The sequence below is a fragment of the Carex rostrata genome, chromosome 11, assembly GCF_964058835.1.
Source record: "Carex rostrata chromosome 11, lpCarRost1.2, whole genome shotgun sequence".
Classification (NCBI taxonomy): Eukaryota; Viridiplantae; Streptophyta; class Magnoliopsida; order Poales; family Cyperaceae; genus Carex; species Carex rostrata.
Window position 1 is genome coordinate 11744507 of NC_135928.1, and position 13439 is coordinate 11757945.

The 13439-nt window shown below is 33.0% G+C and overlaps 1 protein-coding gene across 1 annotated transcript; it reads left to right on the top strand.

The window, feature by feature from the left end:
• The first annotated feature begins 2889 nt into the window (after positions 1-2889).
• On the top strand, positions 2890-4846 carry LOC144562486 (brassinosteroid LRR receptor kinase BRI1-like). Its single transcript, XM_078311729.1, has 2 exons — positions 2890-4320; positions 4713-4846. Exons 1-2 carry the CDS (start codon positions 2937-2939, stop codon positions 4733-4735), a joined length of 1407 nt encoding a protein of 468 aa, XP_078167855.1. The 5' UTR covers positions 2890-2936; the 3' UTR covers positions 4736-4846.
• The last annotated feature ends 8593 nt before the right edge of the window (positions 4847-13439 follow it).

Sequence of the window (13439 nt, forward strand, 5' to 3'; positions counted from 1 at the left end):
TTTGAATTTGTCTCCTGTTTCTCTACCTTTCTTTTTTCATTCTCTCTCATTAACATGATTCACTGATCAAAATTCTTAATTGCTTATTATGTTGTCAATTTATTGAATTCCAATCAAATGCTCAAAATTAATAGAGTTAGTATGCATGTCTCAAGGTTCTCTAAACCATTTAGGCTATTTCCTTGCTTCAGTCCTGTGTCTAAACTCTATGTGCCTATCTTGCCACTGGTACGTACTAAGGGTCTTGTTAACAATTCTAATAAAACTTAGGGGTCTGTCCTATGCACTTTTGCAATTTTATCTTGTAGAGGGATTCAATTGAAAATATTCTTAGATTTGTGATATCTCTGGCAACCCAGAAGGGAAAAGAAGAGAAAATTCAAAATATAAATTTGGATATTTTGAGTAGGCCTACTAGATACTTAACAACTTAGGATTAGATGGTTATCATTGGGCATTTAGACATTTTATTTACAATACTGTTGCAACTGTATGAGTATTTATATGTTATCGGATTGTTATTTTGTGTGTCATCATTAATTCATATGTGATTTTTGGCATTGCAAGGATTTTAGGTCATGTATTGCTTGCTTAATTTTATGATTTTTTTTAACAAATACAAAGAACATTTTTTCTCAATTCAAAATAAATTTACTTCATCCCACTTTCAAGATTAACATTTACTCAAAATTAAATTGTGTTGAGAAGCAATGTCGATCGTCGATAGCATTTTATTTTGGCTGAAATGCTGTCCCTTGCGGCGTGGATAGCACTTGAAGCACACACATCAAAATGGCATCCTCTGTGGAAGGGTTGGTTCATTCGGGCCGGCACGAGGTAATGTCTGAAACAACCAAATGCACGGCATCAAGAGCACCTGGTGACTGGTCATCAAACACTCCAAACCGGATTATCTTAAGCACCGCTGACAGCCCCAGTAGCAGCGACTGGCACGTCATCGCTTTGCATCACATTTAGGAAAGGAGAAAGGTAGACTGCCGGGTCTGTGGTATGCCAATTATTGTGGAAAATAATGGCACGTAGGGATTTGAAGGATTGTACTAGGTGGTCATGTAAGAAAATTATATGGCCCAAAATAAAACTAATGGGTTGATTTTATTAGGCCTGATTAATTGGCGTAATTAAATGGCTTAACTTAATAGGCGCTATTAAAAGGCGCTATTGCATCTGACTTGTTAAGATATGCATCCAAGGTTAATTGAGCAGGTGCATATACATATCAGACTGCTTAATAAAAGATGCGCAAGTTAAAAGGGTGCGTTGACTGACAGATCTTTGAATTCATTGCATAATGACAAATCTCTGATTAAAGCGCATCCAGTATGTATTCACATTTGATTAAAGGGATCATGATAGGATGCGATTTATAACAGGCATGATTAAAGGGTGCGATAATTAGTACAGGCCAGATACATCTCCCCTGTTATCCATCCTTTGACATCCTGCGCTATCCACCTGAAAACAGCCCCTATAAATGATTGCTTTTATGACGGGCATAAGTAACGAAAATTCTAATAGTAAGGTTGATCCTCTCTTCATCTATATTCATAAAGAACAAGTTGTTATTGCTTAGAAAGAGAAAGAGGAGAGAAATCGCTTTACGGTTCTTCTGACGGTTTGCGAAGAACGTTTCAAGTGTTGTTTTACAGATTACAATGGATAAAGGTATGTAATCTAATTGTTTGATTTACACGTGGAGATTTTTGATTTCTAAGATCTTTGATTTGCTTTTGATGATTTTTAATTCTGCTTTCGAAACTTTAAAGATGATTAGTTGTACTCATGATTATGATTGTGTGTAAATAGTTGAGCATGAAAACATCTACTTACAGGTCATCTAGGAGTACAGCTGAGGCAAGCAGGCAACAATGGTGGGGTCGATGGGGTGGCGAATCACGGCTAAGACGGTACCGACCTTGGTATTCAGCATGCAAGAGATGCTGAGTTGATTTAGCCGCAGTTCATCGTCAACTGCAGGGTATAAAACAGGCCAAAACAACATCAAAAGCATGACGGACAAAAATACCCCCAGGATAGATAGAGAACTGCTACTAATTACAAACTTCACAGTTTGGAGGGAGAGATGTAACAGAATATTCAGGGAGGTAAAAAAGAATACACGACAACTTATAGACGAAGCAATTGACCAATGGAAGGCATCAACAACACAACAGCCCAATAGAAATTACATGATGCGACAAGAGTGAAAAAACAGAAGCAACAGCTCCTAAAGCTTTTTTTATTATTATTCCACTTTTCTTCATCCTTTTTAGTCTAGTTTTTATCCTGTTATTTAAGCATTATTTTTCATTACCTTTGCTTTTTATGCATCTTTATTTTTTGCATCAGGGTTTCTTCTCAGAAACCCTATTCCTGTAACCGTTCATGGTTAATGAAAGTAAGGGCGTGACCCTACTCTTTTTATCAAAAAAACTGCAGGGGCAACTGGTACTTCAAAAAGAAAACTACAGAGAAAAGTTTATTGGGCCAAAGATATATGGATATCTAACTTCTTTTATGCGGCCGAAGATATAATATCCAAGTTTATTGGGCCACAGAGAATGGGTATTTAACTTCTTTTATGTGTCTTTTTTTTGAAAAATTATGGCAGTAGCTTGCCAGAATTGTATTAAATCAGAAACAATTACAACTTGCTTAAGTCAAAAGTCGCATGACTCCACTACGTACTGACCAGCAAATTAAACTTGTCAAAACTCACTTTTTCCACATAGAAAGTTGATGGAAGTCGGTAACAATTGAATTGGATCACTGAAGAAGACCGAAGTAAGAATCAGTTTACATCATGGAAAAATACACAAAAATCTCTCTCTCTCCTCTCTCTCACTATAAATTGAAGCTTTACAAGTTGCACCAGATATGAATCAGAACACAAAAACAGAACGAGCATAGGAGAGATGACAAAAGGAGTGCAGTATACGATGGTTACACTTACACTGTGCTGGTTTCTTTCACATCTTCTCTTCTTCTTTGTATTATCAGCAATGGCCGGAGATGTTGATCTTCTAATTTCTTTCAAGAATTCTCTCCCAAATCCTAATTTGTTATCCAACTGGAACCGGATGCATGGAGTGTGCCAATTTCAAGGCATAACATGTAAAGGAAACCACGTGTCCTCCCTGACCATTCAAGGGCTACCACTCGAAGCAGACTTCAATTCTGTTTCAGCTCACATCCTCTCTCTTGGAAACCTAGAAACCCTCTCTCTCAGTTCTACCAATATCAGGGGATCCATCTCGTCCCTTGCAAACTGCACCATGCAACTCAAAAAATTGGACCTATCCAGTAACGACCTTCGAGGATCTGTCTATGATACAGCTTCTCTGGCAGCCTCTTGTCATTCTCTTCAGTCGCTCAACCTCTCCAATAACTACATTGGTGAGACCTTTAATCATTCCTCTCCAGTTTTCTCCCTCTTGAAGGTGCTTGATCTGTCCAACAACAAGATCACAAATAATGAAGATATCCAGTGGTTATTCTCTAAACTCTGGTTACTCACCCATCTAGACCTCTCCAATAACACCATTAAAGGCACCATACCACAAATTACTAATTGCACCTCTTTGCAATATCTTGACCTATCTTCCAATCAACTCATTGGTACCATACCGGCTGATACGTTCTCAAGTTGTCTAAATTTAACTTATCTAAATATCTCATCTAACCATTTTACTGGTATGGCCCCGCCCGACATAGAGGCATGCACAAATCTCGTCACTCTGAGCCTCTCCAAGAATAATTTTTCTGGTGAATTCCCTATGTGGTCCCTAGTTGCCATATCCAGACTTCAGATTGTAGAGTTGGCATTTAATAACTTTAATGGTAATTTATCCAAATCTATTTCAAAGCTTACAAGTCTTGAGCTATTGGATCTTAGTGCGAATAAGTTCTCAGGCCCATTACTGCGTCCATTGTGCACTTACGCCATATCGCGCTTGAAAGTGTTATACTTACAGGATAACTATTTTACTGGGAATATACCCAATTCACTTTGCAATTGTACCAACTTGGTCTCACTTGATCTGAGCTTGAACTTGCTTTCCGGGTCCATACCTAATTCTCTAGGGTCCCTCTCCAACTTAAAGGATCTTATAATGTGGCAGAATAATTTGCATGGTGAGATACCAGCTGAGCTGTCATCCCTCAAGTCACTCGAAAACCTACTTTTGGACTACAATAACCTAACCGGTGCAATACCTAATGGGTTAGTTAACTGCACTAGTCTTAACTGGATTTCTCTCACAAGTAACCAACTTACGGGGTCGATACCAATTTGGATTGGTAAGCTAGAAAAGCTTGTTATTTTATCACTCGGAAATAATTCCTTTACTGGGTCAATACCATCCGAGCTTGGCAATTGTAAGGACCTGTTAAATTTAAATTTGAATAGCAACCAACTTAACGGGTCTATTCCACCAAGTTTAGCAAATCAATCCGGTAAGATTAGGTTATCACAAGCACATCGCCCATATGTTTTCTTGGCAAACCCCAAAAATAGTCAATGTCATGGTTCAGGAAACACTTTGGAGTTTGATGGGATCCTAATGGATGACTTAATGCGCTTACCAAGTACACAATATTGTAATTTCACGAGAGTTTATACAAGTGTGACTGGCATTAATAGTCAATACCATAACATATCAATACTTAATATTGATTTGTCATACAACCAGCTCGAGGGCCCAATACCAACTGAGATTTCTGCAATGCAATATTTAACAGTCTTGAATCTCAAGCACAATCGCTTATCAGGACCTTTGCCACAAGAATTGGGTAGCATGTTCCGCTTATTTGAGCTTGATTTGTCACATAATACTTTTGAAGGCAGCATACCCTCTTCCTTTTCGGCGTTATCCTTGTCAACATTAGATCTGTCAAATAACCAGCTAAGTGGGGCCCATACCCCAAATGGGTTCTTTGATCACATTCCCCAAAGAATCTTTTGAGAATAATTCAGGTCTCTGTGGGTTACCATTGCCGCCTTGTAATGAATCGTCCATGTCGAAGGAGGATGTGCCTCAGCAATCATCAACAAATCATGGGTCTTCTCAAGGATGGTGGATTGCACTAGGGTTGTTGTTCTTCGGCTTCTTGATTATTGGGTTTATAATAGATCAATTTCTGCGATAGGTCGGCATAATTTGTCTCGGATGTAACTATCTATTTGCAAGCAGGTTTGGAGTTAAGTATAACGAATGGGGTTCAATTGAACCCCATTATTTTTTTTTAATTTTGTATTTATGCGTATGATTTATAATTTAGAGTAAAATGTCATAAATATTGTAAATTGATCTTCATTTTTAGCATGAAAATTTTATATAATTGACTTCCAATGTGTGTTTGATCTCCATGTTCACAAGTCTGAGTCCGCTTCAGTCTGCAAGAACTATGTTGAGAGCCCTGCTTGGATGAAATCTATTTTGTATCTCATTAAATGTGTTGGAGTTATTAATTTAAATTTCAGTTACAATTTTCATATATGAATAATTTGTTTTATTCTTTGTCAAAGGGTTATGTCATGTTTCTTTCGGTTTGCCTTCTTTGAGGATCCATATAGTAGGATCATACCTCCTATATGGCTATATATGCATGAGATTATTAATTGGCATATAGTAGGATCATACCTTCTTTAACTAGCAGAATTATTCATCATAATTGGCATTCAGTATATTTTTTTTATGATCAATTCACGTTTAATTTATATAAGTAATAATTTCATTTATCTTTAGTGATTTTTGTAAAAATAAATATAAAGTGTTAATTGTGAAAATATTTTTTTTAGAAGTAGATTATCAATAAAATTTGTGGAACTGGATAAAATAAATCAATATACATATTGTTTAAAATCTTAAAGATGTAACAAAATACAAATAGCGAATACTGCAAGAATATTAATTTTATAAATCTAACTTAAGAAAAACAAATCATATAATAATATATGAGAGAAAACATATTACTAATAAAAACACCATATTTTATGAACAAATTAGATAATGTAAAGGAAACCAATGAAGAACATAAATGAAGCAATATTATCATAATCAGATCTAGACTGGACATCAATCAAACGAGGCGAATTTATGGCTTCAATATCTAAAAATAAAGAACAAAAAATTGTAAAGGAAACCAATGCACAGTATAAAGTACTACAAGATATTCAAACAATGTTATCATAATTGGACCAGATATCAATCCGTTAAAACTTTGTATTAATTAATGGTTTATTGGTCGGAGCTAGTGATGGTTCAACTGCTGAGTTTTTAAATAAATATATATATATATATATATATATATATATAGAGTGGCTAAGCTCAAATCGTTTGTTCCTGGGCTCAGGAACAAACGATTGGGTTCTCCAATTTCCGAAGTTCAAACGGCCGATCCAAACCGTTAGATGTTTAATCTATATTAAAATGTGCTTGGAGACAAAATTTCATATTTTTTGGAATTTTTTTACTATTTATTAAGAGGGTTTGAAAGTCGCTGTTTTTTTATGGTGCAGAATTTTAATAAAAACAGCAACTTTCAAACTCTCTTAATAAATAGTAAAAAAATTCCAAAAAATATGAAATTTTGTCTCCAAGCACATTTTAATATAGATTAAACATCTAACGGTTTGGATCGGCCGTTTGAACTTCAGAAATTGGAGAACCCAATCGTTTGTTCCTGAGCCCAGAAACAAACGATTTGAGCTTAGCCATTCTCTCTCTATATATATATATGCTTATGAGATTTGAAGATTGTGTAAAAAATGGATCATGATACATAATATTTGAGCATACATATTTGATGGTGTATTACACATCAAATTTATAAATACGAGGGTTCAAATGCACCCAAATTTTTGTGCACCCAAATGCATCCTATCTTTTTTCTCTGTTTTCAAAATCCGAATAGTCAATCCGAACCGTTAGATGCGATCTATATATTAAGATGTGCTTGGAGACCAAATTTTACATTTTTTGGAATTTTTTTACTATTTATTAAGCCACTTTGAAAAATCGCTGATCCAATGGTCCAGAAAATGTAAAATCAGCGATTTCCAAAGCGGCTTAATAAATAGTAAAAAAATTCCAAAAAAATGTAAAATTTGGTCTCCAAGCACATCTTAATATATAGATTGCATCTAATGGTTCGGATTGACTATTCGGACTTTGAAAACAGAGAAAAAAGATTTGAATGATAGGATGCATTTGGGTGCACAAAAATTTGAGTGCATTTGAACCCTCCTCATTTATAAATAAACTACATACAAAAATTAACTATAAAAAGTACCAAAAGTATCGCAAGTAAAGCTTAATTTCTTTTGTAATTGTGACGTGTGTATTATTTCTGAGCTTCAACATCAACTATTAAAAGTATTTGACCAGTGAAACTGGACATGTCCATTTTGAATCGATCTGATCACTATTTGTCATGGATCGGTCCTTCAAAATCCATAATTTTTTATTTATAAAAATTAATCTAAAATAATATAGGATATTATAATGAGTGGCTGAGTTTTTATAAGCATAAAAAGATAAAAAAAAAAAAAAAATCAGATCCATTATTTAAAGATTAAAAATATCTTAGATTTCAATGGATCGAGCCATCAGCCCACTACATGAACACAAGAAATATCAACGAAACACAATAGACCACGTAATGGAGCTGTAGTTTGGATCTTCTGTGGCCAATTTATAACGACGTGTATGGTGTTCGATAAAGGAATTGGATCCAGGAATTTTTTTCGGCTCCAAAAATTGAATCCAATTTTTTAGATCCGTCTATGCCATCTATAATTTCACATACTTGTTGTAATATCCTATATTCTTTTATATTAATTTCTATAAACAAAAAATTATGTTCAAAATCCTACATCACATTCATGTGACATGCATAGTATAACATATCTATTCTTGTGTCCTCAACTCAAGCATACTTGTCTTCAAAAATATCAAGAAGAGCAATCGTTTGCAAATAGTCATAATTTTATCAAGTAAATGTATGATCCCAAAAAAGTGTTCTAAATAGCGCGCTATAGCAGCGTTATAGCGTTTTTGGACCCTAAATGCTACGCTATAGTATCAAAACGCGCTATTTGAGCTACGGGTGCTATAGCGGTAATAGCAGTCCGCTATAGCGCATAGCGTGTAGCGCAAATAGCGCTTGCTATGCAATATGAGCTTCTTTTCTTTTTTTTTCAATTTATATGGGTTTTAAATAAATGCTCAAATTGGATTTTAATCGTGATTTTTTTTTTTTGCAATAGACGTACTAAGTTTTATAGTAAACTATTAATTATTAAATGAGAGATCCATCAAACGAAATCAAATAAGGAAGCTACAGCGCGCTATGCAACATGAGCTTTTTTTTTTCTTTTCAATTTATATGGGCTTTAAATAAAGGTTCAAATTGAATATATTAAGATATTTCTTGAAGTAACAAAATGATACTTACTATATAATAGTTTTAATATTTTGAAAAAATTAAGATAATTAATTATGCCATGATGTCTAGGTTATTTTGAAATTTAAATAGAAAAAAGATAGATTATGTCATAATGCTGAATATATTTTGAATAGAAAAAGATCGATAGTTTATGATATTAGTATTACTATGGATATTTTGAGTCGCAATTTGGACTCTGTATTGGTTCAATATGAATATTATAATTTTTAATCAATTTGATATTATTTATTGTTATATGAGACTTAGATAATATTGATATTTAGTACAAATATATGATATAATTTTTATAAAAATAAAAAAATGCTATGTGGCATAACTTTCGCTATAGTGACGCTATTCGCTATAGCTTTTTTTTTCAGCTTCCCGCTATGACGCGATAAACGCTATTTAGAACCTTGCCAAAAAGTAAATTAATGGTTATGAGTGATGATATCATACGCTATAGACATTTTAACATGAGGAGGGATCAAGTTACAACAATTTTTGAGTTACAACAAGTTACAACAAGCATTTTCTATATTTTCAAAGTTCAAATCATCGATCCAAACCGTTAGATGTGATCTTTACAATAAAATGTGCTTGGAGACCAAATTTTATATTTTTTGGAATTGTTTTACTATTTATTAAGATGGGTACAAAAACTAGTCAAATTTAAACCATTAAATTTTGTACCCATCTTAATAAATAGTAAAAAAATTTCAAAAAATGTAAAATTTGGTCTCCAAGCACATTTTATTGTAGAGATCACATCTAACGGTTTGGATCGACGATTTGGACTTTAAAAATATAGAAAATGCTTGTTGTAACTTGTTGTAACTCAAAAATTGTTATAACTTGATCCCTCCTCTTTTAACATAATACAATGATTTTTTTAAAACAAACTCGATCTGAATGCTAAAAAAGAAAAAAAAAAACTTTGAATGGTGCTTAATTTGTCATCTTGCGTAATTAAGAGTATAAATGCCTCTAAGGCCGCGTGGGGTCCACTATGAAGTGGACGTCGTGACTGGACTGCTCGCAACTCGTTTTAGGCGTAACAGCAAAGTTAGTCAATATAACGTGACTTGACATATTTTGTTAGTTTGTCTTATTCTTCTTGTGGTCAATTTGATGAGAAAATTAATTTCTTTTATAATTATGACGTGTGTGAGAATTATTTTCAGGTTTCAACATCAACAGTCAAAAGTATTTGACTAGTCATACTAGACATGTCCATTTTGAATTGATCTGATTACTATTTTCCATGGATCGGTCCTTCAAAATCCATATATTATTATCTGTAAAAATTAATATAAAATAATATAAGATAATATAATGAGTGTCTGAGTGGCTGAGTTTTTATAAGAATATACAGATCAGAAAAAAAAAAAAATTCGGATCCAATATTTGAAGCTTAAAAGTATATTGAATTCAATGTATCCAACCACCATAGGTAGAATTCACATCCTCCCTGGTACCTGACTGAACCTGACTGAAACAGACGGTCCAGATTTACTTTCAGTTCAGATTTTTAATTAGCATGAATCTCAAAGCACAAATAATACTGCCCCTACGTCATCCCGAGTAATCACTGGTTGAGAAAAAATATGATCACTATTTGTCACGGATCGGTCCTTCGAAATCCATATTTTTTATTTATAAAAAATTAACCTAAAATAATATAGGATATTATAATGAGTGGCTGAGTTTTTATAAGCATATAATAAAGATTTTAAAAAAAATCGGATCCATTATTTAAAACTTAAAAATATCTTAGAATTCAAGAAATATCACTCAAAACACAACAGACCACATAAATTCGGTGCTGTTGGATCCGATAAAAGATGAGAGAGAGGGTGGGAAATACAAAGGGTATGGTGCCGGAGAAAAATCTTGGGTTCTAAGAGTGGAGCTGCAGTTTGGATCTTCTGTGACCAATTTATAATGAGGTGTATGGTGTTCGATAAAGGAATTGTATCCAGGAATTTTTTTCGGCTCCAAAAATTGAATCCGATTTTTTAGATCTGTCTATGCCATCTATAATTTCACATACTTATTGTAATATCCTATATTCTTTTATATTAATTTCTATAAACAAAAAATTATGTTCAAAATCCTGCATTATATGCATGTGACATGCATAGCAGTGTTTGGATCACGGGCAGGGCAGGGGCAGTGTTCTGATTTTTTTATTTATATCTAAAAAATAAATCAAATTACAAAAAATAACCACTTCGGCGTTGAATTTCAAAAAATATCCAATCCGGTTATCCAGTAACCAGATTTTTATTTTTTTTCCGATTACCCAATTCCCGGCTTAGTGAAATGGGTCCGGTTAATGGTTAACTGGAAATAAGCAAAAAGTTTGGTATGGTATATGTCCGGTTAATGGTACACCGGTTTTGTGTGTGTGTGTGTGTTTTTTTTTTTTGTAAAAAAAAAACATAAATTATTATTTTTTTATTTTTTGTATTAAAATATTAGAAATGTTGAATATATTTCTTTGAAAATAGATGGAATACAATATAATTTGATTTATTAGAAAGACTGCAACAAATAATCCGGATCAATATTTTTTGGACCCTGATAACAATCCCCGCAAAAAACCCCGCACAAACTGCCAAAAATATCATGGGGGGGGACCGCCCAGTCATTAATGCTCCGCAGAAACTGTTAGTATTTAACTTGAAGCATCAAAGTATTTATCTTTAATTCGCAAAGTATTAATCCCTATGCAATGATCTCTATTTAGGAAAGAATAAATCAACCCATGAGTTGTCCCCGCACAAAATTTTCTTTTTTTTTGAATCGTCCCCGCACAACTGGGGACCATTAAATAAGCAATCCCCTCATAAATACTTGTCATTTATCCCCGCACAAATTTTCCTTTTTTTTCTGGATTGTCCCCGCAAAACTGGGGACCATTAAATAAACAATCCCCTCACCCAATGATAAATACTTCTCAGACATAATGATAAATATTTTATGATACATTGATAAATACTATATGTTACATGGATAAATACTTATCAGACATAATTGCAACTTTTAGTACAATATCAATGATAAATACTTCTCAGACATAAGGATAAATACTTTATGATATATGGATAAATTCTATATGTTACATGGATAAATATTTCTTAGATATAATTGCAACTTACAGTAAAACATCTGTGACAATGATAAATACTTCCCATATATAATCGTAAATACTTGTCAGAACAACGATAAATACTTTCTTGAACTTTGTTCTTGAACTTTGTTCTTGAACTTGTCAATAAGTAATGTTTAATCAAATCAAAGTATTATCATGTCAGGGACAATGATAAATACTTCTCAGACATAAGGATAAATACTTGTCAGGACAATGATAAATACTTTCTTGAACATCAATAAACAGATTAATATTTATTAGCGGGAATTATTATTAAAGGATAGTATAATTAATGTGGGGATTGTTAATTAATGCGGGGATTGTTATTAAAGGCCAGTAATTAATGCGGGGATAAATGGAAATTCTTAGAGGAATTAATGCGGGGATAAAAGGCAATTAAGGGAGTTAATTTGGAGAGAGAGAGTGCGGGGTTAAATGGGGGGACAGGGTTGAGGGGATTGTTATAATTATTCATATTTTTTAGGTCGGATTTTTCGCGGCTGTAAGAAAAATTAATATATTTCTTTATGTGTTATTGGAAAAAAAATAAAAATGCTTAGATTCCGAGTTATTGATCCCGGTTCAAAAGTCACTTATAGGTAATCTAGAAAATATTATGATCTTTCTAGTACATTTAATTTATTAAAAGTTGTATCTATTTTGAGAATTATTTTTGAATAATAATCATTTAATAAATTAAAGTTTTTGTTTTTTTTTTCAAAATAGATACAACTTTTAATAAATTAAATGTACTAGAAAGATCATAATATTTTCTAGATTACCTAGAAGTGATTTTGAACCGGGATCAATAACTCGGAATCTAAGCATTTTTATTTTTTTCCAATAACACATAAAGAAATATATTAATTTTTCTTACAGCCGCGAAAAATCCGACCTGAAAAATATTGATCCGGGTTATTTGTTGCAGTCTTTCTAATAAATCAAATTATATTGTATTCCATCTATTTTCAAAGAAATATATTCAACATTTCTAATATTTTAATACAAAAAAAAAATTTCTGTTTTAAAAAAAAAAAAAACACACACACACACACACACAAAACTGGTGCACCATTAACCGGACATATACCATACCAAACTTTTTGCTCATTTCCGGTTAACCAATAACCGGACCCATTTCACTAATCCGGGAATTGGGTAACCAGAAAAAAAATAAAAATCTGGTTACTGGGTAACCGGATTGGGTAGTTTTCGAAATTCAATGCCGAAGTAGTTATTTTTTGTAATTTGATTTATTTTTTGGATATAAATAAAAAAATCGGGGCAGTGTTTGCATAGTAGTATAACATATCTATTCCTGTGTCCTCAACTCAAGCATAGTCGTCTTCAAAAATATTATGAAGAGCAATCGTTTGCAAATAGTCATAATTTCATCAAGTAAATGTATGATCGCGAAAAGTAAATTAATGGTTATGAGTGATGATATCGTACGATATAGACATTTTAACATAATACGATGATTTTTTTAAAACAAACTCTGAATGCTAAAAAGGAAAAAAACTTTGAATGGGTCCACTATGAAGTGGACGTGGTGACTGGACTGCTCGCGACTTGTTTTAGGCGTAACAATAAAGTTAGTCAATATAACGTGTCTTGAAATCTTTTGTTAGTTTGTTTAATTTTTCTTGTGGTCAATTTGATGAGAAGCTTAATTTCTTTTATAATTGTGATGTGTGTGCACATTATTTTCAGGTTTCAATATCAATTATAAAAAATATTTGACCGTTAAACTGGACATGTCCATTTTGAATCGATCTAATCACTATTTGTCATGGATCGGTCCTTTAAAATC